We start from the raw sequence: 27,778 nt of genomic DNA, 5'->3' as shown, positions 1-27,778 counted from the left end.
GCAAGTCCATATAATGCCTCAAAATTAGTTTGGAAAGTACGGATCTCTTTAATTATGGAGAAATATCTCAAAATCAGACTCTCGGACCGATACCTTATTTCACCATGTTATAGACAAAATGGTTATTTACGACTGTGAGAAGTTTCATGAAAATCTAAATTGTAGAAAGAAATTCTATCAGTGATGTTCACATTATAAAATCTTGTACGTGGTCAACATTTCTCAAACCAATCTCAAATCAAGCTCACGACCTTGTTTTTATTAGCGAATTTTCTCAGTATAATTTAGTTTTGAAAAATCAGTGTTGAATAAAATCCTACATTGTAGAAAGAATTTAAACGTACAGAACTGCCTTAATACCACACACATATAAACTCTGTACATGTAAGTCATTTGTAAAGCGTTTTTTTAACATAATACCTTAATCTTACTCAGATTAAAGAAATATTTTTTCATAATCCAATTTATCATTACAAGTTTGTCTGCAAATATCTTACCGTTACATAACTCCGGGAAAAGTTGCAAATATCTTACCGTTACATAACTCCGGAAAAAGTTGCAAATATCTTACCGTTACATAACTCCGGGAAAAGTTGCAAATATCTTACCGTTACATAACTCCGGAAAAAGTTGAGTTCCAATTGTTCCAAGAATATCAGCATTTCTCACATTTATTTCTTTAAAACTGCCTTTGTTAATATAGGAAGTTTCAGTTTTTGCATTCCTATTAATAACTACACGGTATTTGAAAATTGCTGTTAAAGAGCCTTTTTCCATTTGATCAATCTGCGAAAATATAACACTTTCTGAACTGGACTGTGTATTTTCATTGGTTAACAATATAATTCCGAAAGTAACATGTTCATTTACGTCTCCATAAAAGTTGTCTAAGAAATATTTAATATCTTGTTCAGTTAGGTCTTTACTTTTGAATGGTTTTCTGTAATGCTCACTATTTGACAATATATCCGAAATACGAAGGGTTATGAAAGAACTATTTTCGTTTGCTGGGAAGTTCGTTCCGATTGGTTTATATTTTACAACATTCACTTCACTTTTTTCTGTAAACATTAGTCCTCCAAGTCTAGCCGCTATCTCTAGAAATCTCGTACCGTCATTTGATTCCGGTGTCATTATAATAATTTTTCTTTGCTCGTTTTTGCAGGCTGAAAAAAGGGAAATCCAATAAATTTTATACTAAATGACATACAAATAAAGCATTGAACTGTTTTGTATGATGTTGCTGTCTGGATAAAATTTTAAATAAGCATTTATAAAATGTAAATCTTGTCTTGAAGACAAACGAATGTTGAATTTTGATTCATTGTATTAATGTTTTATCCCTTCGGGTAGTGGAATTCCGATTAACCAGTTCTACAGAGCATGAGGGGGGTTTGATGAAGATTTCATTAACTCTTGTGGACAGAATCAAACAGAGTCTGATATCATTTTGCCTGACTGCCCTTTATGCTTCCAAAATCTACTAATATACTTTAGGAATGTGCAGATTTTATAACCTCTCGCCGACAGTGTGTGTGTGTTCGGGTTTAACGTCTTTTTCAACAATTTTTCAGTCAAATAAACGACGTTGTCTACTTGTAGCAGTGAGCACAATGCCCAACTTTATAGTACTGCCTCACTGGAATATCACGCCGTAGACACGTGGCATGATACCCCACCCAGTCACATTATACTGACACCGGGCTGACCAGTCCTAGCACTATCCCCTTAATGCTATGCGCCAAGCGAAGAAGCTGCTAGTACCATTTTTAGCTCGACTATTCGAAGAATAAGTAGAGCTATCCTACTCACCATGGCGTCGGCGTCGGCGTCGGTGTCGGCGTCGGCGTCGGCGTCGGCGTCACATCTTGGGTTAAGTTTTTCGTACCAGTCCACATTTTGACAAAGTCTTTTGAGATAAAGCTTTGAAACTTTCAACACTTGTTTACCATCATCATGGCCAGTTATAGGCAAGAGCACATAACTCCATCAAGGATTTTGGCTGAATTATGGCCCCTTTTGACTTAGAAATCATGGTTAAGTTTTTCGTACCAGTTCATATTTTGACAAAGTCTTTTGAGATAAAGCTTTGAAACTTTCAACACTTGGTTACCATCACCATGTCCAGTTATAGGCAAGAGCACATAACTCCATCAAGGATTTTGGCTGAATTATGGCCCTTTTTGACTTAGAAATCTGGGTTAATATTTCGTACCAGTCCACATCTTGACAAAGTCTTTTGAGATAAAGCTTTGAAACTTTCAACACTTGTTTACCATCACCATGTCCAGTTATAGGCAAGAGCACATAACTCCATCAAGGATTTTGACTGAATTATGGCCCCTTTTGACTTAGAAATCATGGTTAAGTTTTTCGTACCAGTTCATATTTTGACAAAGTCTTTTGAGATAAAGCTTTGAAACTTTCAACACTTGGTTACCATCACCATGTCCAGTTATAGGCAAGAGTACATAACTCCATCAAGGATTTTGGCTGAATTATGGCCCTTTTTGACTTAGAAATCTTGGTTAAGTTTTTCGTACCAGTTCATATTTTTTGTAAAGTGTTTGACATATGGCTTTGAAACTTTTATCACTTGTTTAGTATAATAGTCTCTATCTGTAGGAAAGAGAACATAACTCTGTCATCTATTTTGGCTGAATTATGGCCCATTTTGGACTTTGAAATTGGTTTTGTTTCCATACAAGTCCATGTTTTGTCAAAACTATTTGACATATGGCTTTTAAACTTTGAACACTTGTTTATCATTATGATTTCCATCTGTAGGCAAGAGTACATAACTATTTTGACTGAATTATGGCCCTTTTTGGACTTTGAAATTGGCTCATATATTGCCATTTAGTGCAAGACTTATCGAAATCAAAGTAATACAGGAACATTGTTTGTCTAATCTATTTATTTCTTTTGTCTGAATATCCGTGGAAATATTTTGACACCATTCTTCAATCAATTCTTCGAATAGTCGAGCGCGCTGTCATAAGACAGCTCTTGTTTACGTCTTTGGTATGACGCGGCCGGGGATCGAACCCACGACCTCCCGCACTCGAAGCGGACGCTCTACCACTAGGCTACCGAGGCGGTCTCTCGCCGACAGACTCAAATCGAGTTTGATTATTATTTTGCCAGGCTGCGCTCTATGCTTTCAAGAATCTGCATTTATTTTATGCTATCTAATGAAATACTGTATTCAGTTAAATATTTGTTATATCATCACTCACACCGTGAAAATATGAAATCTATATTTTCACACTGTGAGAGATATAGCTCCGCCGCTTTCACACAATTGTGTATGAATTTTAAATTATTTGCTTAAAACAGGATGAAAATTGTAGTCGCACTTTGTTCTTTATAGGGTATTTTTCGATTCAAATAATTTTACTTAATGAGAATTTCAATAACGTTATGCAGCAAAAAATAAGATAAGATGGAACTAAATGTTGTGTGCGTCTTTCTAACGTCACAACACGTCTGACGTCATGTCTGTTTACGCGCGTCTGTTTCCCGTGGTGAGATTAAAAATTGTTGCAAAATGCACATCTAAACGTAATTGAGCATATAATAAAAAGAAAATTTGTTTGTTTTGAGTGAATATAGAATATATCTCACCTCGAAGTGAGAAAATGTTTACATATTCACTCGCGCTACGCGATCGTGAAAATATTTGAAATTTTCTCACTTCTCAGTGAGAATTAGTTATTGTACTGGAGATCAGCATTTTTAGAAAACGAAACGTAAAGATGAAAGGAATATAATGATATAAAGAGTGAATAAATCGATGTTTATTAACAAGTAATTAATCTTCTTGGTAAGGTTATATATTTTAATAGTGATTCTAGATAAGTGGTAAAAATTGACAATAATTATATCATATTATGATTCTACCAACCACAAACTTTTTCATCATATCCATCAGGACAGTCTATTCTACCGTTACACACATACATCAATGGTATGCAGAAGCTACCAGGACATTTGGCGTAGTCTTCTGGACATGAAAAATTTTCTGCAAGGTAATTTTAAAATATTTAAACAAATAAACCAAGCTATTTTAAGTACAGAAACATTATTAAGACATTATTAAAAATTACAAGACTGTCTACATAACACGATCTGCTATGTAGCATGTTGATTAAGTATATTTCTCGTATTTGATAACTTAAGCTTAATATGATCATTTAAGTTGTAGAATACACATAAATGAAGTACACTAGTCCATTAGATTGGTTGCGCACTATGCTTTCAAAGGATCTTTTCACAGATTTTATTCAGTAAATAATCTAAAATGACTCACAAGAACAACAATTAAGTGCTAACAGAGGGTAACACGGACTAATCGAAAAAGCCGAAAACAACTAAATATTTTCAAAATAAACTTAATATATATATATAATTATAAAGTATTGGATACTTAATTAATTAATAGTAACCAAAAGAAAACTCGGATTGAATTGAAATAATTTGAACAAAGGTATTTACAAAAATCTTTGAAAGATGAAAGAATGCATTGCTAAAGCAAATTTTGTAGACAACATACCGCAGTTCTGAAGATGAGAAAGAGACCGACAACCGTCTATGACGTCATTTTTATCTTTATGGTACAAACACTGTTGCGACCGGTTGACAGACTTAACTCCATGTCGACAAAATATTGTTGGTTGTCTTAATACATCTTGCTTTGAGATATCTTAAGAAATAAATAAGATGGTATGAATATTTGCGTACCACTGGACCGAAGAAAATATAGATATATATTTATAAATGTTCACCGGAACACTGACTGTAAGCTAAATCATTGTAAATGGTTACCCAATAAAGACACAAGAGACAAATATACAATTGAAAGCAAAACTGAAACAAGGTATATACATATTGTACATGTACATGTATATCATCAGCATTTCTGTTACAAACTTACAACATCATTGTGAAGGTTTTTTTATAATTTCATTCTTCATGTGTATAGTAAATGTATTTTGTGGCTTACAGTGCTAAAATTTCATTTTACATTCCTAAACAGTGGACATCACCCATAAACAGATTTTCTGTCCAGCACTCTCCTAAATATTCTCCATATTTCCGTCAACTAACTGTAGGATGTGGGTATTGTCGTTTGCAATTTTACCATGTGCGCTCTTGTTTTTCATAAAATTAATTCAGTAGAACATGCAAGTACAGACAAACTTCATGATGCATTTTACACGGTTTAGCGAAAATATAACGTATAACGGTAACTTAAAAACATGCATAAACCTAGGCTTGACAAGTTACCAATATCCAACATTCTTGTGGCAGAATCATAAATTGGACATACATTGCTTTTTTTCGTGCGACAAAGCCATATAATTGGATTACAGCATATCCGTATATAATGACCTTGGTTCCTTAGGTCATATCAAATATTAAAACTATCGGTTTAAACCAATAAATTTGCAATTCAGCTGGCATGTCTCCTTACATTTGTGGCACTCGACTATTCCAAGTTTCATTCTGTCTTCAGAAGTATCGAAATCTTCCGACATTTCCAGTAGAAAAGAAGAAAACATGTTATTGTAGATATTTTTTCGTACCGAAAACGTTGGTTCATCGTTTCTGCAAAGTAAAATTAGAAAATAAATATGATAAGACGATACTTTTTATGTAACAAATGGATATATTTTCAGCTTTACCATTTGATATCTATTTTCAAAACTACCGATATAGAATCAGCATTTACATTTAACAACATTTAGACATTACATCAAAAAACTTTTGCAGATTTAAAGGCTATTTCCCCTTTGTTTTATCCTCTGGAAAAGACACATGCCGATGATTAATTTCAATTCTTCTCGAATAACGCACAAGACTGAATACATTATAATGCTGATGATGTCATTTAAAGCATACAAAATGTCAATAATTTATACCAAATATCTTTTTATAAAAGTAGGCTCTGGAAAATATCATTGAATAACCAGTTTTCAAATCTTTAAGTAATTTTGGGAAATTACTCGCAATTAAGGAATTTTACAGGATATGATAATATAATCAAGTCAAGTGAAGAAGTATTTTAAAATAATGTATTTATCAATAAAATAACACATCGTTAGATATAAATATCAAATTTCAAACTTATGTATTTAGGACATGGTGCCAGATGCAATATCCTGTTTTCAAACCATGTATAAATATGCATGTAATAATTGTTGTTATGGTAAAGGAACCTGTAAAGTTACTGAACTGTTTCTTGATATCCGTAGCATGTTGTATTTGATTTGATATCTGACTTTTTCACAAGGCCACCTAAACACCTAACATGTCAAATGGTAGGAAAATAAAGAAGTTAAAGTAAAATCGGATAACTAATATTTCGCAACTGGTACCTTCATCAGGACAATAATCTTAACTCTTTACAAACATATCATCTCAATTAAAACAAAATGACATTTCAATATTAACAGCGTTTTGAAAACATGGTATTGGCTGATATGAATTTTGTAAAATTTGACAAAAGTACAAAGTAGGTGACTAAAAAGATTAATAATTCTAGTTTTAGAGTTCTGGATAAATGTTATCGAAAGAACATACCCTTCATATGAATCATACATTTCATATTCCTTTTCTATAAACGTGAAATTTTTATTGTCTAATTCCATGACTTTCAGTCTTTCCCTATGAGGCAAACTGGAAAACTGGAAACAAAGAATGAACACAAGTTAAATGAACATTTTTCCTAATAGATATATACTGTACAGTTATTATTCTGTTCGATGTAGTAACGGTATATAATGCATTGTGTATTAATTTTAATGAATTTAAGTTAATATGACTTAATTTGGTACATACATTTGTATCTTTCTTATTTTCATGCTATCGCTAATATTGCCACGCTTGTTATAATTTGTCATGCTATTCAATTAACCCGCCAAAGGATAGCTTTTAGCGAAAAACATGTATTATGTTTACGCCAATAAATATTTTTGCTTTTGACTTGACTTATTTATAAAGAATAAAGCATAATTAGTTAAGTGTGCGTAGACCTGCTAAATCATTCTGCGCGTCTTATAATAAAGAAAATACACCCTTTTACACCCGTTGTATTATTATTATTACTTTTATAACAATGCTCAATCATTTATATTTATTGTCGATTATACTGTGCCTGGAATAATTCACTCGGGCGTAGTAATATTTTCATCCTTGATTCTGTATGAATGAACTACTTTATGTCATTTTAGTCATTCTAATTCCTGTAACCTACTTTCCGTATTTTATCACCTTACTTACTGCTTTGAATCCTTTTCCTCTCGTTACGTCTTTATTTTTACTCTAGGGTGTAAAGTGTTCGTGTGAAATTCTATTGTATTTGCTATATTTTTATCTTCATTTTTCACCTGATTCACAGACACTAGGAATGAGGGCAACCCCAGCCATCCTCGTCCGCCCCGCCAACTGTTAGCCAATACAACACGATCCGGGCGTATGACGATCATAAAACGGGTTTCACAATTTCGTCATGTTTTTAAAATGCGCTTTTTACCACCATCTCTTTCAAATTAAAGATAGGCATCTGTTAAATTGACATAAGGAAGCTTTTGAGTTAGCACCTACACAGGACCGATGATTATGTAACCACTTTGTTAAATGACACCATACCTGACAACTGTCATTCCGGTTCCAACGAAAAGTTAATAACTTTTATAAATCGATCAATTTACTTGAATGTATGGAACACTTCCCTGCGAAATGATTCCTGTTTTATGTAGTCGTATGAATATTTATTTTGGTACCCGGTTTATGACACGCACGGTAAAAAGTGGTTGTACCAGCAAGTGTTCACAATGTAAGTTTCACAGATGCAAAGAAAATTTGCAGCGTATTTTAAATATGCACGTTTTTTACTATAAATTTAATGGTAAAAATGTGCATATTTAAAACACGCTGAAAATCATATAACAATACCTGCTTTATGATCGACAACTACGCTCAGTACATGTTATAATAATAGAAAAAAACACTGGCTTACAGTTGGCGGGGGAGGATGGGGAAGAATGTCCTGACCACAATTAAAAGTGTCTATGATTTCATTTCATTGGACTTGCTACCTTTTGATTACATCTGTATCCTCTGTGTAATGCGTTACTTATACCCGCTGTTTCGATACGAAATCTATTAGCAGCCAGCTGTTTCCAATCGGTATTAAGATATTGCATTTTCATCCACCCTCCATCTTTTCCAAAACCATCAAAATCGCAATAGATATAATATGACTGCCCTGACAAAACAACGAAAACATTTCATTTTATTTATCATCGGCACGGACACTTTGATAACCTAGTGTATATTTATCATGCAGATATCAATATGAAAGTTTCAAGAAACGTCACATAGAGTCAAATTTTAATTAAGTGTTTTTGACCAAATAAAAGTGCATAATTAAAATCTACATTTGTATCCTGTTAAAAATATTTGCTGGTGTTGAAAATTAGAAAATATTCATGTTCATGTTTGTGACCTTACATAAATGGGTAGCGGTTGATTAATGAATAAAATGATACTATCGTATTTCTTAATTTTGTTGACATTTTGATATGCCGCTAGCAACAAATATATGCTAAACGCTTGAGAAATTCAAAGAAAAGTACTCAGTATAATATTAAAGTTATTGCCAAAATAAATATCGAGGAAGGTGTTAGACATTATCGAAAAGTATAAGATGTTTATATATGTGTATATACACTTTAGGATTAAAAATGCTTCATTTGTCATATGAAAAAAGAACCTCCTGATTTCGATAGCAGCGTTTTAAGTTTCATAATAATACATTTATGTATTTTTGATCTAAATGTTTTAATTTTATATCATAAAATGATAACGTAGTTGTCCAAATCGCAAATAGCCATAAGAACATAATTAGAAACCCATTACAATGTTACATTAATTTATAATGTCCGATCTATAAAAGAAGGCAATAAAAATGGACCCGATCATTCTTTCTACTGTTTTGCAAACGAAATGAGATAACACTTAAAAAATAGCAAATAACAAGACATTAGTATATTTTCATGTGGTAGCCTGAATATAGTCAGAGTCATTATGACCCCTTTAGTGAACAGACATCAAAGTCAATCATGATTGGACAGCGTAGCAGCTATATATGATTATGATATCAAATACCTATATGGAAATAACCGCTATTTGTTATTCCGCTTCGCCATATATCTTCGCAGGTTTTATACTCCCGGTCACATGACATCTCATCAGAACCATCCGGGCAATCACTATGCATGTCGCATACGAGACGCACAGAAATACACGATCTATCACCACACTGGAAAGCTTTACTTATATCACACACATCTAAAATAGTTAATACGATTCAGATTAAGGTAATCGGGAAAATTAATACAGACAACTTTTGGATAAGTTATATTTCAGAATGGAAATCCCATTGTCTAAAGGAATAAGGTCAGTGATTCGGTCGAAAATGTGCTTCCATGGTGTAGTCGAAAGAAGTCCATAATATATAGATCCTAATTTTCCCATTTTTTGCGCAAATTCGTGTAGAACGAGTGCTTTAGTCACATTTTTTACTGCTAGAATACATTCGTCATGAAATGAGATGGTTTTCATGTTTATACACCCGGCCCACGCGGCAAGTTTTGCAGATCGAAACCGGAAGTAGGTGTTTTTTTGTGCGGACAAGAGCAAATATGCGCCATTTTTTGGGTAGGCAGATCACAACTGACTGGCATTTCACTAGGAACTATTCACCCCCTATTTTCTTTTCATTTTTGCGTTAATTTATAATAGAACTTTCATGAAAAATAGGTGTAGGAAAAAGTGACGTTCTATAAGGATACGGAAAGACGACCTAAAGTCGTTTTTATATGAAACAAAGAAGGATTTTAATTACTAACCTTCAACCTATAAGAGTTGAAGTAAGACTTTTCTAGGAACACATCACAATTAGTCTTAATAGTCTTAAATCGGTTGTATATGTTATGAAAGGGTGTTTTCAGTGCAAAATAATCATGAAATTTGAAAACATTTGAATTTTGACCGTAATTTGCACAAATGCACCTATTTCTGCAGCGCTATTTTTTGCATCCCCTCTCCCTTTACTTTGAGTTATTTTTTGTGACTCCCCTTTATTCTGGCTGCCGGAGTCCTAGGGCGGTACACACTTGTTTTTTTCCTGCTTATATGGTGCATGAGTGTCTGCGCTTTTGTGGCTTACGTTGTAGTGTGACTGTTATTAAGGAACATAGCATTCCCTTTGTATATTCATCCTTGTTCTTCTTTCCCCTACAAATCCCCCAACCCCCACCATTTTACCACTTCCTCTCCCTCTATCTGTATTTGACATAAATTAATATGTACTTGTTAGATGTTTGAAGCAACCCGTCTGTAATATTTTTCCATTACAGTTTCTTTTTTCTTTTTGTTGTGGGCCTACTTTGCAAATGCATGGCTCTGAGGCTGTGTTTTGGTGCTCTGTGCTTTCGAGAAATATACCCTTACCTATTATCTTTTATCAAAAGAGGAAATTACTTTAGGATTTGTTTCAAGATAAAACCATTATTATATTTTACACATATAAAGTGTTCAATGTAATAATGACCAAAACAAACTAAACTTTACTAAAAACGTAAAATTACAAGTTACAGATTGTTAATAACGTCCGTAACTTTTCGATAAACGTAGACAACGAACCTCGTTTATAAGAAACAAATTTACAGCGATTTGCAGTTTTGTCCCGATGAGTTTTCTGTCGACACATTTTCATTTAGATTAAATATATTTAATAAAATCGAACACAGAATAGTTACCACAACTTGTTTCATCGCTTGCATCAAGACAGTTTTTGACTGAATCACAACGTTCATCTTTGCGGATACACTGTCCACTAGCACATTTATATTGATCATCTGTACAACTCGGAAATACTGAAAAACAAACGATATGAGTGGATCATTACAATTGTAAATGGCTGAAAATCACCCGGAAGTTATAGTTACTGTATATATATTTCTACAAAGACGTTCCTCATATTTATTGCGTGTTCAAACTTAAGTCTTAAACACAGCAAGGCATTTTGGGGGGGGGGGGGGGGAATCGCATCACAAATTCGAGCGGTTTAGGTCGTTTTTGGGGAAAGGGCATGGTCGCAATATTTGTGGGAAAGAGCATCAGTGGTAGACTAGTTTAGGAGAAAAAAGCATCAGTGGTCGATTGGTTTAGGACATTTTGGGGAAAGGACATCAGTGTAAAGTTGAAGGAAATAAAGTAACAGACACTAATTGGAAATCAAAAAACAGTGTAACTAACCATTACCTTGAGTTATCTGCCCTTGAAAATGACCTAAAAGAGCAAAAAAACTCGCATTCAGGGGCAGATAACTCAAAACGGAGACCCCCAATTCGTTTTCATAAATTTGTTTCTAATACGATGCTCTATGATCATGCAAAGTTAAAGAAAATTCTCTCCGCTAGTTCAAATTTTCCTTCTTTGTAACATAGATACGTCTTTAAAAGGATGCAAGTCCGTCTCAAAATTTATCTACATTGCAATTTGTCTCATAATTTTTATGCGAAAAATGGTTAGATAAAGCCTTTTGTTGTTACTTTTTAGACAGACATATATAATATTATATCGCTTTAAACACGTCTTCTAAGCTCTATCACTGTACCCATAAAACAAAAATGACTGCATGATTATCAAAATAATGGAGTACTGATATTGAATAATTCTGTATTAGCACTTTTACAAGTTCGATATCGACAATGGCATTCGTAATAAGCAGCCTTTGGCGAAGCAAAACCAAACCAAATAAAAGTACGTCTTAAATTTGTTTCATTACCGCAAATTTCGTCTGCAGCTTCCACACAGTCTTCAACAAAGTCACAAACTTTACTAACATGAATACAACGGCCGTCTGGACATGTGAATTCCTCTTCTAAGCAAGATCCATCATCTGTAGAAAATAAAAGTTATTGTCACAAACATGAAGCATAGCCGAGTTGCAGTTTTTCCAAACGCCACTATCTCTTTGCCGTAAATGGACGACTCTTATATACAACGTTAGTATCACTTACAGATTGAGTAAATTTATTATTTGCATTTTTTAAAGTTTTGAAGCGGATTCTGGGTTCATTTCTACACAATATACCCTTCATAAATTGAAATGCATTCAACATTGTCGTCAATATGATACTTTTAACAATAGTAATTTATATTTATGATAAGATGAACCATAATCGTTTCATTATATGTTTCTCAATATCTTAGAGTCTATGTAAATAAGTATGAACGTATGAACGGTACCTGGTCTGTTACAACTGATTTCATCAGACGAATCGAAGCATTCCGAAATGCCATTACATTTTGCATAAGCTGATGTCAATTCTCCGCTCGAACATTTAAACATAGTTGCCGCATCTCTACGTCCGACGAAAATATCACTTATATCTTTAGTGTCTAGGAAAAGCTCTGAATTCATATAATATGTAGAATTTGGACATCAAAATAATTTTGCTAATTGACAGTACAATCTCGTCCATATTCGTACTACAAAATGGCGAGGGGATTCTTTTATTCTATCCTTACAGGAAGAAATATAAGTTAGTTACTTATGTCAATTTTACCTTACGTGTACATGTATTAACAAGCTTTAGTTATAAACATTTGGTCAAGTTTTCTCTTAACGTTACCTGGTCCAGTTATTAAAGTGATAGTTAACAACAGTCTGTTAAACTTCATTAAAATGTTTATATTTACTTGTGGAATTGGCAACCCGCCAGGGACCTTCACACAACGATACAGACGACGAACACTTATCAAACGACATACAGTAAACCTCGCTTATAAGGAACAGCTAGGGACCTCTAAAAATTGTTCCTTATAACCGAGGTTCCTTATATCCGTATAGCGAACTAGTTCCTTGTAACCGAGGTTTGTATAACGAACACAATTTGTATAGCGAACACTATTTGACTGACGTTTCATAAGGGCTAAGTGTTCACACTCCGGGCCGACCTTGAATCTTTATGTGAGGAAGTTGCTTTTCTAGTACCGGTCCTATCCTGGAGAGATGGTAAGGTAAACTGCCTGCATGTATATGACTGAGTGTTGAAACGCGGCGTTAAACCTAAACCAAGCCAAAATGTTCGTCGGTAAGAATGACCGTAATTTATGTTTATTTTTTGTCGTCATTTCTATCTTCTTTTTAGAGAGCGCTACATGATGACTATAAGATATGTTGCAGTTACTCCCCTTACCTTGCTTGACTTCATGTTATCTGAATAGTCATCAATACCAATATAAAATAAATGTTCAATTTTATATTACAAAAATGTTAAATTAGACTACCCATTAAAAATTAGGTAGGTTATTAATGACATACAGTGTATTACTACTAAACAACGGCGCCATACATACGGATTGAAGTGTAAATTATACCTATGATGATTTTGCTATTGTCCATTTTAGCACCTGCTATAATTTTACAATTGGAAATTTGGTAAACTGGACTGTTTGCCATTGTTAATCACGTGTAATTAGCAGATTTATTTAGGATTTTCGTTCACTATAATTGTTAACATGAAATACCCAATACATGTAGCTGTCGAACATAATCTTGAGTAAACATAGTCTACTATCGTTTAGTATTTGGTAATTTAATGATATTATATATTTTCTTTTTATCGTATTCTTGAATTAACAAACTAAAGATCATAGAAATGAAATAATTGTGTTTATTCATGTGCATGAAAGCTGACGTTGCTCTGACGTCATCAGCGATTCTCATGTTTATTTCCGGTTTTCAATAATTTTTATTCTTTATGTCTGTTCGCTATAACCGAGGGTTTTTTCATTGCATTTCGTACTTTGGGCCTGGAAAAAGTGTTCCTTATAACCGAGTGTTCCTTATAACCGAGTTCCCTATAACCGAGGATTTTTACATTAAATAAAGAAGGAATTAGATCGGGGAATTGAAAACTGTTCCTTATAACCGAGTGTTCCTTATATCCGAGTTCCTTATAAGTGAGGTTTACTGTAATAAATTGAAATTTAACCCTCTAGTGGCACTATGTACATTATGTACATCTAAATTGAATATTGTGCTTGTTTCAAAAAATGTCAAATATGAATAAATCAATACATAACAAACCTTTCAGTATGGAGTTTGTTCCACTCATTGTTTGTTCACACATTGCTGTCATTTTTATGCCTGAGGGAACCTTTAGTGAGCAAGACTGTGTTTTCCAGGTACTGCTAACGCCTGGTGTATGAAATCTCATTTTTGTGCATTGATTCAAAAGTGTATCAGCTGGTTCATTATCGTCCCTGTCATGTCCGACAATATAAAATAAATATTCAAATTTGCTCTTTATTCATCATTGTAATATCAAATACACTAAATAGGGATATATATTTTTTGCGGTGCTTAAACGCCATCTGACCTGTTGATAAATAAGTATGAGCTCCGACGGTCTTGCATTTAATCTTATTTTTGAGTAGAATTTGACTGACGCCTGCTGCTGATGATATAGAATATGACATTAAATAGAACCAGCTTAGAAAGCGTTCTTGTAAAAGACATTAGCAGTAGGTAAAATAGTTCTTATTCTGCTAACCATTAAGAAACTCTGTATAGTATCATAGAGTAATAACAACAATATCTAGCTAACACTGGTCCATTAATATTATTTCTATTAGCTTCGTTTGGCAATTTTACCGTATCTATATAAAATGACTGTAGGTTCCCTGCTGTGTTTTAGTAGTAATGGCATTGTTCATCGTAGAACTTTTTTATGTACTGTCATAAAAGTGTGAACTATTTACCAAGCCGTGAATGTCAAAGGTGTTCCGTCTGGCCAATGTTCACGTTGTACACCAGATGAGTCTACATAGCGGCGTAGCCCTTTGAATATACAGATGAAACACTGTTGATCTATACAATTTTGAAGATTTTGAAACAAAAACAGGGATGAAATATAGGAAACTGAAATATATTAAGACATTTGCAAAGTTATGTTGCTCTTAAGGTAGTGTTATTTTTGTTACATAGAACTGAAACCGACACAAGTATATGCCATGGCTTTCTAGCTTTTGATGATGAAAGAAGACCCCACGTGCACGTCCGGACATTATTTAAGGGAGGGCAGGCACCTGAGAAGAGCCATCAACCTACCGTGAACTAGCTGAATGATTTCCTCATATGACAGAAGAATACACCTTAAGGAAGTTTCTATATGCTTAGCGGCGAGGGGCAATGACACTAATTCTTAAACACTAAGAGTTTCGGTTCATAGAGCAGGATCGAAAATTTTATAAAACCTTGAGCAATATATTGAGCTTCTTCAAAACTTGAATTTCGATATATTCGATCTGGTTCAAAATGCAATTTTATGGGGATTTTTTATATTCCTAATTATGACTTTGAGCAGTTCGAACCTCAATAATACATCGAAAATTTTCTAAACTTCAAATCTGTATTCTCCAGCTTGCTTGACCCTCAATGCTAGCTCGATATTCTTAAAATTTGAGATGATTATTGAATACCAGGTCTAAAGTTGGTTTCTGGAAAGTATTATCACTGAGCTGCTTTAAATGATTTCTATTTTCTAATAGCTTGGTATCATAATTTGACACGTTATAAAGTTGAACTATGATCTTCAAGCTACGAGTTGCGATAAAGGTTTTGATAATAGAAATACATTAATCATATATACAAAATGATAATTCCCAAATATTCATTACTTTCAATGTTAAGATAAGGATTGTAAAAGTTTGTCCAGTCTGATTCGTAAATCAAATAGCCGTTCCAACTTATCATTGAAAGAACTTTACATGAGCCTTCAATTGTTGTGAACTTGTGAGAACGGTAAACAAGCAACGCCAATAAAACTAGAAGACGGGCACCCGCGACAGCTGATTTATCTGTAATACCGACCTCTAGTGTTTTTGCGATGGGCCTAATATTCTATGAGGGATTTCTTTCTGCTACACTGTGAAACCCTAATTTTTGACATAGACTGTGTCATTTATGATTAACATTAATTACCTACCGTTGATAGATTTTGTATATTTGATACAATCATTACTGAACAATCAACCCTCAAGAATTATTAAACATATGCATTTAATCTTATCAACCCTGAGATATCTTCACCCCATCGCTTTGCAAAAGATAATAGGTAAGGGTAGATTTCACAGAATACCACAAACATACTCAGAGCCAAGCATTTGCAAAGTAGGCCCACAACAAAATGAAGCTATAACGGGAAAATATTACAGACAGGAGTTGCAAGTTATATCTACATGTTGACATTTGTGAAGCTATTTAGCATTTGAAAGCTTCACGATGATATATAATAAACAAATATCAACAAAACAATTATAAGATAGACTTCCACGCAACAGCGACGATATGATATTTACGTGTACAATAGGTAAGATTAGAAGGTCGTACAAAGAAATTTTCTCACCTATAAAAACCTCTGAAGCTAAAGAGGGTCTGTAGAATCCATTTTCATTTCTGTAGTGGTGTATAAGTATGGTTCTAATTAAGGACATTTCTCCGAATGTTTTGATTTTCACCATTGATGCATTCAACTCTTGACACATTATTGCTGCATCCTCCCATGAATATGACTCAACTGTTTTAATAGTGTAACATTTTTGTAGCGCATCAACACAAACTGAAAAGTATAGTACATGTGTAGTGTTGCTAATATTTAAGTTCATTTTGGACACATGAGTCCATTAAATTTGTTTATGACATAGTTGAATTTCAGCTGATGTTAAAGGAACGCAAGTGGTGTTGAAAATGAAAAACTTTATCAAACGGAGTCTCATTCTGATTTTCCTTTTCATCGTCCTTTCTGTAAGAATCCGAAGCGAGGTTCAGAACGCGTCCTTTCTGTAAGAGTCCAAAGCGAGGTTCAGAACGCGTCCTTTCTGTAAGAGTCCGAAGCGAGGTTCAGAACGCGTCCTTTCTGTAAGAGTCCGAAGCGAGGTTCAGAACGCGTCCTTTCTGTAAGAGTCCGAAGCGAGGTTCAGAACGCTTCCTTTCTGTAAGAGTCCTAAGCGAGGTTCAGAACGCCTCCTTTCTGTAAGAGTCCGAAGCGAGGTTCAGAACGCCTCCTTTCTGTAAGAGTCCGAAGCGAGGTTCAGAACGCTTCCTTTCTGTAAGAGTCCTAAGCGAGGTTCAGAACGCCTCCTTTCTGTAAGAGTCCGAAGCGAGGTTCAGAACGCCTCCTTTCTGTAAGAGTCCGAAGCGAGGTTCAGAACGCCTCCTTTCTGTAAGAGTCCGAAGCGAGGTTCAGAACGCCTCCTTTCTGTAAGAGTCCTAAGCGAGGTTCAGAACGCGTCCTTTCTGTAAGAGTCCGAAGCGAGGTTCAGAACGCGTCCTTTCTGTAAGAGTCCGAAGCGAGGTTCAGAACGCTTCCTTTCTGTAAGAGTCCGAAGCGAGGTTCAGAACGCGTCCTTTCTGTAAGAGTCCGAAGCGAGGTTCAGAACGCTTCCTTTCTGTAAGAGTCCTAAGCGAGGTTCAGAACGCCTCCTTTCTGTAAGAGTCCGAAGCGAGGTTCAGAACGCTTCCTTTCTGTAAGAGTCCTAAGCGAGGTTCAGAACGCGTCCTTTCTGTAAGAGTCCAAAGCGAGGTTCAGAACGCTTCCTTTCTGTAAGAGTCCTAAGCGAGGTCAGAACGCTTCCTTTCTGTAAGAGTCCGAAGCGAGGTTCAGAACGCTTCCTTTCTGTAAGAGTCCTAAGCGAGGTTCAGAACGCCTCCTTTCTGTAAGAGTCCGAAGCGAGGTTCAGAACGCTTCCTTTCTGTAAGAGTCCTAAGCGAGGTTCAGAACGCCTCCTTTCTGTAAGAGTCCGAAGCGAGGTTCAGAACGCGTCCTTTCTGTAAGAGTCCTAAGCGAGGTTCAGAACGCCTCCTTTCTGTAAGAGTCCTAAGCGAGGTTCAGAACGCCTCCTTTCTGTAAGAGTCCTAAGCGAGGTTCAGAACGCTTCCTTTCTGTAAGAGTCCTAAGCGAGGTTCAGAACGCCTCCTTTCTGTAAGAGTCCTAAGCGAGGTTCAGAACGCCTCCTTTCTGTAAGAGTCCGAAGCGAGGTTCAGAACGCCTCCTTTCTGTAAGAGTCCGAAGCGAGGTTCAGAACGCCTCCTTTCTGTAAGAGTCCGAAGCGAGGTTCAGAACGCTTCCTTTCTGTAAGAGTCCTAAGCGAGGTTCAGAACGCCTCCTTTCTGTAAGAGTCCGAAGCGAGGTTCAGAACGCCTCCTTTCTGTAAGAGTCCGAAGCGAGGTTCAGAACGCTCCTTTCTGTAAGAGTCCGAAGCGAGGTTCAGAACGCCTCCTTTCTGTAAGAGTCCGAAGCGAGGTTCAGAACGCCTCCTTTCTGTAAGAGTCCGAAGCGAGGTTCAGAACGCCTCCTTTCTGTAAGAGTCCGAAGCGAGGTTCAGAACGCCTCCTTTCTGTAAGAGTCCGAAGCGAGGTTCAGAACGCCTCCTTTCTGTAAGAGTCCGAAGCGAGGTTCAGAACGCCTCCTTTCTGTAAGAGTCCGAAGCGAGGTTCAGAACGCCTCCTTTCTGTAAGAGTCCGAAGCGAGGTTCAGAACGCCTCCTTTCTGTAAGAGTCCGAAGCGAGGTTCAGAACGCCTCCTTTCTGTAAGAGTCCGAAGCGAGGTTCAGAACGCCTCCTTTCTGTAAGAGTCCGAAGCGAGGTTCAGAACGCCTCCTTTCTGTAAGAGTCCGAAGCGAGGTTCAGAACGCCTCCTTTCTGTAAGAGTCCGAAGCGAGGTTCAGAACGCTCCTTTCTGTAAGAGTCCGAAGCTAGGTTCAGAACGCTTCCTTTCTGTAAGAGTCCGAAGCGAGGTTCAGAACGCCTCCTTTCTGTAAGAGTCCGAAGCGAGGTTCAGAACGCTCCTTTCTGTAAGAGTCCGAAGCGAGGTTCAGAACGCCTCCTTTCTGTAAGAGTCCGAAGCGAGGTTCAGAACGCCTCCTTTCTGTAAGAGTCCGAAGCGAGGTTCAGAACGCTCCTTTCTGTAAGAGTCCGAAGCGAGGTTCAGAACGCCTCCTTTCTGTAAGAGTCCTAAGCGAGGTTCAGAACGCCTCCTTTCTGTAAGAGTCCGAAGCGAGGTTCAGAACGCCTCCTTTCTGTAAGAGTCCGAAGCGAGGTTCAGAACGCTTCCTTTCTGTAAGAGTCCGAAGCGAGGTTCAGAACGCCTCCTTTCTGTAAGAGTCCGAAGCGAGGTTCAGAACGCCTCCTTTCTGTAAGAGTCCGAAGCGAGGTTCAGAACGCCTCCTTTCTGTAAGAGTCCGAAGCGAGGTTCAGAACGCCTCCTTTCTGTAAGAGTCCTAAGCGAGGTTCAGAACGCCTCCTTTCTGTAAGAGTCCGAAGCGAGGTCAGAACGCGTCCTTCCTGTAAGAGTCCGAAGCGAGGTGCAGAACGCGTCCTTTCTGTAAGAGTCCGAAGTGAGGTTCAGACCTTTTTGTAATAAATATTAGTTATACAGTTATATGTGTAAGCCCTAGTTCAGAATGACAGTAAATTCATATCAGATTTATCTTTATTCTCAGTCCCTGTTTATTAATGCCCAAGCAGTTGGTATTTACTATGTTGTGTGGTTTAAATAAAATTCCCGCGCCGTACATTCATTACAAAAAGCTTATAAATACAATAAAAAAGTTGAAATTGCTTTCTTGCAACGTGTCTGCAAATATGTTTATGTATATTTATTATTATACATTAGATCATACAGATAAGTTGCTACAAAATGGCAAGATTTACTGTCTTATGAGCAAGAACATAAAAGCATATGTCTTAATTTTTCTCTTGATTTCACGAGGTAAATAACTTTAATCGATATTGCATGAATAACAATATAATACATTTTTCTTTTGCATTCTTTGTTTATCTGTCAGATTTTTTCGGAGACTGAAACCAACTTAAAGCAGCGAAGCTGGAATAAAATTCAGTGTTCCAAGATCCTGTAGAAGAAGTGAAGACTAACCTTAATTTTGTGCCACGTTTAAAAAAAACGCAAAGTATCTAAATTATCTTAGTATCTTGGTTCTTAAGTGCTACCGAAGTATGACATTTGTTTCGTATGTTGCGTTCTGCAAAATATAAACAGCACTGATATTTCAATATTTAAATATATTTTAATAATGTAAAGATGGGTATTTGTTATTTCTTATCGACTACCGATTTTCTACGAGTTTTTATGCACAGAAAAGTTTATTCGATGTCTACTTTGTTGGCAGTGGTAATACTCAGTATGCCAATTAAACTATTTATTATACATGTGCGAGTTGTAAGAAAGTATAAATTAGAAAATTTTGCGGAAGCACAGTATACACATAGTAGACTTGGCATAATTGAGTCTGTTCAGGAGAGGTAAAGTCATGTTGACCACCTTTCACGCCCTTTAGCAACGGCATAAGCGGAACTTCAAAACTATATTCTATGATCCAAAACGACTAGACATAATAATACCTTTGTTTACCAAGCACATGATGGCCGCTACACATCAAAAACAATTATAAATGTCATTTGTAGTTCTTTTTTAATCATTGCGCCTCTTCATGACTATAAAACATTTTATGAAGCACAAATACAACTGATATTAGTAAATACGTCATTGTTAATCAATAATTATTTAAACTTACCACGTTCAGTTGAATCGCCAATATCCAAATTTTCTGAATTTGCTGCTTTAATGATAAAAGTAGATTCAAATTATCATAAAATAATTATCTTATTTATCATAAATTATCAAAGCACGTTTTGGTCAATTTCGGCATAGTTATATTTAACGCGCTTTAACATATTATTAACAGTAACAAGGACAGTCCAGTTGTTTTTTTTTTTTTACTATAATTCAGCTATAAATGATCAGTGCAATCTCTGTAGAGCAACACCCTTTGGGGAATACAAATATTGGCTGTTATGTAGAGGTTGTTGTTCTGGAGAAGTAAATTTGATAGTATATTTCAGCTTAAGGAAAGTTTGATGATGTTGTTATAGAGACGTTTTCGCTTTAGAGAGGGTCGCTCTGGAGAGGTTGTACTGTGTTATGTTCTATTTAAACCTAATGCGTAGAAATATTAATATACATTAGCATATTATTTTTACGTTCACATAAATGTTTGTAGAAATTTTTCATATTTCCAGTAAGAATTGCCTTTTAATCATAATACGTTTTGACTAATTTCATAAAAGTCAATTATTTCACGTTTCGACTTATTTCATTTTATACTCAGTTCCAAAAGAAAGTGTGCACTTTTTAAGTTTAAATATTTCAAAAAATTCCCCGACGTTTTTGTTTCATTTTTTCATACCCTAACTCTCAGGTATAACTCAAAATCTAAAATGCACACCAATTTGTTTACGAACTGATTTAAATTTTGGTACCAAACATTATAAGTTCATGAAAATAACCGAGAAAAAATAACAGAAAAATAAGTGCACACCTGCTTTTGGAACTGAGTGTATATGTTGCTAAGCATTACGTGTGTTTGTAACAATCCAACTGCGATTTAGACTTGAAATCTGATCTAATAATATCTTTTAAAAACAGTTGAACTGTTATACCTATTGCAAAATGTTAACGGTTTGTCAGAGTTCGTTCAAGATGAACACATTTTCTTTCCACTATTTAACATATTCTGAAATTGAAATATTTAACTTTTTGGTACACTTAGACAAAAATATTAAATTACCTGTGTTTATAGAAAGATTGTAAGGCAATGTCTGGTGCATTGGAATGCATCTATAACTCAAGTGAAATCCTTCGGGAAAATATGTATCCACTGCTGACTGCAGTCGGTTTGGGGTGTATGTTATTTTGATGTACCCCCTCAAAGTAAGCTGTTTTCCGTAAGGTCTGTTGTTGTTACAGTACACATGTTTGTTACCAAATTCATCGACAACTTCTAAAACTGATTCTACAATACACATAGTAACAGTTCTAAGACGTAGAAACATTTTGCCATTAGTCATAACTGATATTGCCATTGGAAGCTGTGCGTCATATGTATTGTATAAACCTAAGAACCTGTCTTGATTTCTTAAAACGATGACCTTACTATTGACGGGGTACTTATAACAATTTATGCACATAACACCGAAAGAAGTTCTGGATGATATTAAGGCTGTTACGCACTAGTGAATCTTCATGTTAAAATGATCAAGCGTCCTAATAAATTTAAATTATCAAACTTATGCAGACTAAATTCGTCATACAGTTTATTACTTTTTCTGTAATGATTACAAAATAAACAGCATTATGTAAAGTATAACGTACACTTGTTGTGCATCAAAGTGTAGCAGCATTACATATTAGTAAGTCATTCTATATAGTAAGTGCATACATTCGTAAATTCTTGGTTAAGCACATTCGCTTATACTGATTTTAAATGTCTTAATGTTATTTCCTTAAATGTCATGAACATTTTGCTCGTCACACGTACATCCTGAAATTCTCAATGACACATTACGTGCAAACCCATACTTTTTCTTAATTCACTCTGCTAATGCTCTTGTAATCATTAGCTTTCACTTATATAAAGTTCAAGGTAAGGGTAGATTTCAAGGAAGCACAGAGCACTCCAAACCCAGCCATAGAGCCATGCATCGCAAAATAGGCTCGCAAGAAAAGAAACTGTAACGGAAGAAAGAGCTGACGGCTACCTTTAAAAATGAAACAACAAGTACATTTCAATTATATGAAAGATATAAAAAAGCGAGTGAGATGAAAAGGGTTTGGGTGTTGGAGAAAGTGAAAAGAAAAACAATGATGAATATTCAACAGGGAAGCCACGTTCCAACAGCGCCGTCTCTCTACTCCGCAAACCACAGCAACGCAAACACGCATATACATTAGGCAAAGAAATACGCAAGTATGGTCGCATGCACGTAGGCAATCATGCCAACAAGTAGGAAAAACACACAGCGTGACACCGCCCAAGACACACGCATGCATACGTGAAATGTAATTCTATGCTTAAGACATAAAATTTATGCATTAAGAAATTACCTGAATGACAACTAATGTCAAAATCCTTGAACTCCAACGTCATTAGAAGTGAATCAAAAGCTAAGACGTCATGGCTATATAAACTACCATCAATGATAAGCCACGTATGAGTTTCTTGCTGAACATTTGCCAAATCATACCGTCCCAGGAATTTGTGTGACATTAGTTCCATTCCCGGGAATAAGCATACAGACATTTTGGCGTTGTCTAGACAAAACGGTCGTTCTGAAAACGATAACAATGTGCTAAAATCAACAAAATTTGTAAAGTAAATATGCAATTGTACTCCCTAGCTAATATCCGCATGCTTGTCTGTTGAATATCTAATGTAGCGAAAAGAATATACCGAAAGCAAGTTTTATGAATGATACTGGACCCCCTCCCCCTCCCCCTCCCCAATAACCTTAATTCTTATACTACTGCGAACAATTTAAAAAGACACATGCTTATTTATACCAAATCCTTAAATGTTTATGTTATCTAAATGTAATTTAATTCAAAATAACACATATAAAATATTAGACTACGTACCACTATACACTTTTTGAAAAATGTTGCATTATCTAGTTAATATTTTATTGTTATTCCTTGGTAAAACAACAAGGATGAATAACAAGTTTGGCTTTATCATGACATTTTGATTTGTTATGAAGAATCTTTGTTATCTTTAAAACTTTTGTCTATGATTCCTCATTTATTAACTTTGTTTCTGTGGAAGTTCAGGTATCTTTTGATCCAGTTAATTAATGATGACTTAACGTGTACGTGTATTATCTAAATGATAATGTCTACAACTATTACATTGAAAAAGGTGTAATAATGTATCGTATTTGAACATACATAGACGTATTATTTTTATGAGCCGTTTGTGGCCTGCAATTGTATGCCTTCTTATATAAAGCGCCGTTTCAGAATTTGTGCTATTGCCTAGTCTGACATTGTTAGTAGCAAACTTTGTGTAACCAGGTGATATAATTTTCATAAAACTTTCGTTGACAAGTGAAACAGATTTAATGTTTAAACTATCATGGCCACGCATAATTAGTGCTGTAAAAGTTATCGACATAGTGTACAAAGTCTTTAAAATGTCGTGCATCGAAATAATGTCGTCATTCGGACATCTGATTTGAAAAATAACAGGATTTAAGATACATGAAATGTCGTCAACAGACCGCAAATGACTGGGTTGTCATTTGATTCCTTGGGCAAAACACCAAATGAAACATGTACATTGAAAATTTAAAATTAAAAAAAAACATATGCTACAGCAGAACTCGGTCAGCAGTGACTTCGCCTTAGGCAGCTCCAAGTTCCAAGATTTAACCTTGACGGTAATCTTTCATATCTTTTTTATAAAGGCTGACGGTTCACCTGGGGGCCTACTCGTCGGCTCCTGGGTTCTTTCTATATTGTAAAAACGTGTTCGTCCTAGCGTGCAAAACTATGTTAACGAAGAAGATAATCTTATTCTCATTTAAGTGGCAGAAAGTAAAACGATTGAAACTTGTGATGATATATTTGCAAATGTTTAAAAAAATATGTATTAACAGACCAGACGAGTCTACGTTAATCTTTCAACAATCCCTGGAGTTATTTTGAAGAGTACGGTCATTAATCCTGAAAAATTATTAAAAGTTTAGACCTGTGCCTGAAAGATGTACTCTGAATCCTCTTCCAGAGTTCAACATGCTCCCAACGGAGCAAGAATAGAATGTTACATAATTTGATGTTCTGCTGACAAGTCCACCCATCGAGAAAGCCGGCATCCTGCCTGTGTAGTCACTATCAATGGTGTGATGTGTCGCAGTATTTTCTCTTTTGAAATCTTGTAATGGATTTCGTATAGAGGTGTCCGTACTTTCGAGAATTATCGTATCGTCGCACATGTTGACATTTGAAGACGACACCGGATGAGTCTGGGTAAAAAAGTGGTATTTTAACAGATTTATCAAATCCATGGAGAAAAGAAACAGTGCGAGCTGAATGGTACAAACATTATGAATGTCACAAAAGATGTGCAAGCTTGTTAAGTTTCAAAATTTTACTTTGATAAATTAAATTGTTATAAAACTAAGATATTCTGAGCTTGTAAAACTATCAAGAGATATTTCAAAAAGTCAATAAAATCCCATTTCTACTTTTAATATCTTGATAACTTTACGAATAAATCGAATATAATACTAGTATTGTACAATATTTATTTTCTCAAATGTTCCATGTCGTAACAAATTCATCCATACATTAAACCCTAACATTTCCATCGGTAAACAACGATAATGTTATAAAAGATAGTGAAAAAAGCATAATTCGACTCAACAAACTAAAGCAAAACATAATGATGAAATGTCAAGAGGTGTGAATCATATTTAATAGTTTTAACAGAACTCAGTCAAAAATTCAATTTACAACAGTAATCATAATTTTAATACCTCGAACTTCCTTAGTGAGATATCCATAAATTGTAATATTACATATTTTTCGGGAAGGTCTATCTTCCATCTAAAGAAAGAATTGTATGCATAGGTCAATGGATATCCCCGGTTCGTCAAGATTCCGGATTCTGTTATAGTGGTTTCCTTATATGATATCCAGTAAGAATCGACTTTAATATTTGGTGCCTTCTCTGTAACAAGTAAGTACATATGTACTCTTCGTAGAAATTTTCGGCATATAGTATATGTAATTATCGCAATTTTAATAAAATCAAAGATGGTTGCTTATATTTTTTCGGACATTGCATACTCTTTCAATCTTTTGACATGTATTTATTCTATTTTTTTTCCGAATTAGTACTGCTGGAAAAATATCGTAAGATGATTCTATTTTTAGATATTTATTCTAAGATAGGGAAATTTCAGTAGAACGTTGGTTGCATGAAATTTTATATAGGACTAAAGAAAAAGTCATTTAATTCAATGTTACTACTATTTACTGCACTAAAAATTATGCGGTACAAACCTATAAGACACGTGACCATAAATAAGTGTTCTCTGTCATTTTCCGCTGCAACAGTTACATAATTCCGGGTTGCGTCATTAGTATACAACAAACATGACCCATCTTCTTTATAGTATGCGGATATACAGTTTGTTTCATTGTGTAAACATTGTGCGCCACACTCCGATGTCGATAGGTTTTCATATATGTGAGGCTTCTTGTTTAACGGGACAAATATGCTTCGCACATTAGACATCTCCTTGCTCGTGCTACTTCCACAATCCAACGATATAGAATCTACAAAGTTTTTATAATCAGCACCATAATTATTATTATTGCCGTCATTATTGATATATAAATCGGACTTGCTTTTTCCTCGAGGGCCTATTTTGCTGAAAGGTTATGGCTGCTAACTTCAAATTTCTTGTCCCTCACCGATATCGGTTCGGCAAGTAATGAAGTCATCCAGCCGGCTCACGGAACGTCGGTGGTTCTAACCATGTGTCCGCCTGCAATGTCATAATGCCTGCATAGACTTTCCGCCAATAATAAAATCCTGAAGGTTGCAATATGACATATAAATGTGCCGTTGTAAAGCTAAACCCAACAAAAACAAAGAAATCTTGATTTCGTCTGTCTGTATTGTATTTTGCCAGCATTCTTGGCTTCCCTGCAGCCAGTGAATACCTTTTCCTGTCCATGTCAATTCTTAAACTAACGAAAATGCTGCAAAATGTTTTTACGTTTGGCATTATGCTAATATCTACTCTGCATGGATGATTTGTTTTAATAGTTCTTTAGAATACGTTTCTTTATCTTTAAGCATGAAATGGTATTTCTTGCGCGTTCATATTAATATAAACTATAGGCACTGTGGTATTCTGGCAAATTTTGCTAAATATGCCCATGTTGATTGTACCCGTATAATATTATCCGTGCAAGAAATGAAATTGTATTCTTACATTTGCATTTTCTCGACAGCGTACTGCAAGTCTGTCTATGAATATAAGAAAATCATAATATATAAATATTGCATTCCTGAGATGGTGATATGAAAAATGTTCACCGCGAGATATATGAATATTGACCGAGGCGCCAGCCGATGTCTATATTCATATTTCGAGGGGTGAACATATTTTCATATCACCCTCTCAGGAATGCAATATTTATTTTATTACACTGAAAGATTATAAGGGTCAAAGGATTTACTGGAAAATCAACATAGTAATTACTTTAACATTTAAAAGTAATTACTTACCAAATAATGAAGACAGAATTAAAAAGTCTTTACTTGTTAGCATTTATAATTTGTGGCGATTTTTCCGTGTAATAAGACCTTTTTGATAGATTTAATCGAGACATTTATAGCTGACCCCTATATTTATTCTAATATTTTAACATTGTGTCAATCAGTAGCGTTCGAAAAACGGCGATACCTGTCTTTTTTTTTCTAAACGAAACATATAAGTGTGAGAGCTCATTTTCTTAGTTAGATTATTTCATTTCCAAACTTATTATGGTACTTTCGATTCAATATTTGATGAAAAATTGTTTTCGAAATATTTTGCACGTAGCATAAAAAAAGAAAATTCGACCGTGTTCGCAAATGCAAGAGCAGCAGAAAGGGGTAATTTAATCCTATAGGATAATTATGTCTACTCACTCTTTTAATCAAAGCAAAAGTATCAATCTCTCAACGGGTGATATGAAAAAATAATATCACATGCGCAGAAAAACAAAATAACGCTGTTGCGCATGTGATATAAAATTTTGGATCATATCACCTGTGCAGAAAT

At 35.1% G+C, this 27,778-nt stretch overlaps 2 protein-coding genes across 2 annotated transcripts; both read right to left on the bottom strand.

Moving 5' to 3' along the window:
• Nucleotides 1-573: 573 nt before the first annotated feature.
• On the bottom strand, nucleotides 574-21,287 carry LOC123535019 (uncharacterized). Its single transcript, XM_045317531.2, has 14 exons — nucleotides 20,677-21,287; nucleotides 16,491-16,703; nucleotides 14,845-14,923; nucleotides 14,171-14,346; nucleotides 12,325-12,489; nucleotides 11,861-11,974; nucleotides 10,830-10,946; nucleotides 9,175-9,357; nucleotides 8,103-8,272; nucleotides 6,586-6,689; nucleotides 5,477-5,610; nucleotides 4,556-4,705; nucleotides 3,908-4,024; nucleotides 574-1,166 (listed from the first exon to the last, which is right to left on the bottom strand). Exons 2-14 carry the CDS (start codon nucleotides 16,627-16,629, stop codon nucleotides 574-576), a joined length of 2,241 nt encoding a protein of 746 aa, XP_045173466.2. The 5' UTR covers nucleotides 16,630-16,703; nucleotides 20,677-21,287.
• On the bottom strand, nucleotides 18,238-26,338 carry LOC123533202 (uncharacterized). Its single transcript, XM_053520495.1, has 7 exons — nucleotides 26,004-26,338; nucleotides 25,475-25,668; nucleotides 24,688-24,961; nucleotides 23,046-23,270; nucleotides 21,706-21,954; nucleotides 20,677-20,721; nucleotides 18,238-18,404 (listed from the first exon to the last, which is right to left on the bottom strand). Exons 1-7 carry the CDS (start codon nucleotides 26,236-26,238, stop codon nucleotides 18,238-18,240), a joined length of 1,389 nt encoding a protein of 462 aa, XP_053376470.1. The 5' UTR covers nucleotides 26,239-26,338.
• Between the last annotated feature and the right edge of the window lie 1,440 nt (nucleotides 26,339-27,778).

The sequence above is a fragment of the Mercenaria mercenaria genome, chromosome 12 (genome assembly GCF_021730395.1).
Source record: "Mercenaria mercenaria strain notata chromosome 12, MADL_Memer_1, whole genome shotgun sequence".
In the NCBI taxonomy this organism is placed as follows: domain Eukaryota; kingdom Metazoa; phylum Mollusca; class Bivalvia; order Venerida; family Veneridae; genus Mercenaria; species Mercenaria mercenaria.
Note: the sequence above shows the minus strand (reverse complement) of the source record. Positions and strands in the feature narration are given on the sequence as shown.

What these genes read in the sequence shown, in the direction of transcription:
- LOC123533202 (XM_053520495.1), bottom strand. Translation starts at nt 26,238, where the DNA reads ATGTCTAATGTGCGAAGCATATTTGTCCCGTTAAACAAGAAGCCTCAC. An exon ending in TATGGTCACGTGTCTTATAG is followed by an intron (nt 25,669 to 26,003) that starts GTTTGTACCGCA and finishes TACTTGTTACAG; the next exon opens with AGAAGGCACCAAATATTAAA. An exon ending in TGGCGATTCAACTGAACGTG is followed by an intron (nt 18,405 to 20,676) that starts GTAAGTTTAAAT and finishes GGACTCTTACAG; the next exon opens with AAAGGAGGCGTTCTGAACCT.
- LOC123535019 (XM_045317531.2), bottom strand. Translation starts at nt 16,629, where the DNA reads ATGTGTCAAGAGTTGAATGCATCAATGGTGAAAATCAAAACATTCGGA. An exon ending in AACAAACTCCATACTGAAAG is followed by an intron (nt 12,490 to 14,170) that starts GTTTGTTATGTA and finishes ATATGAATTCAG; the next exon opens with AGCTTTTCCTAGACACTAAA. An exon ending in TTCTCATCTTCAGAACTGCG is followed by an intron (nt 4,025 to 4,555) that starts GTATGTTGTCTA and finishes ATTACCTTGCAG; the next exon opens with AAAATTTTTCATGTCCAGAA.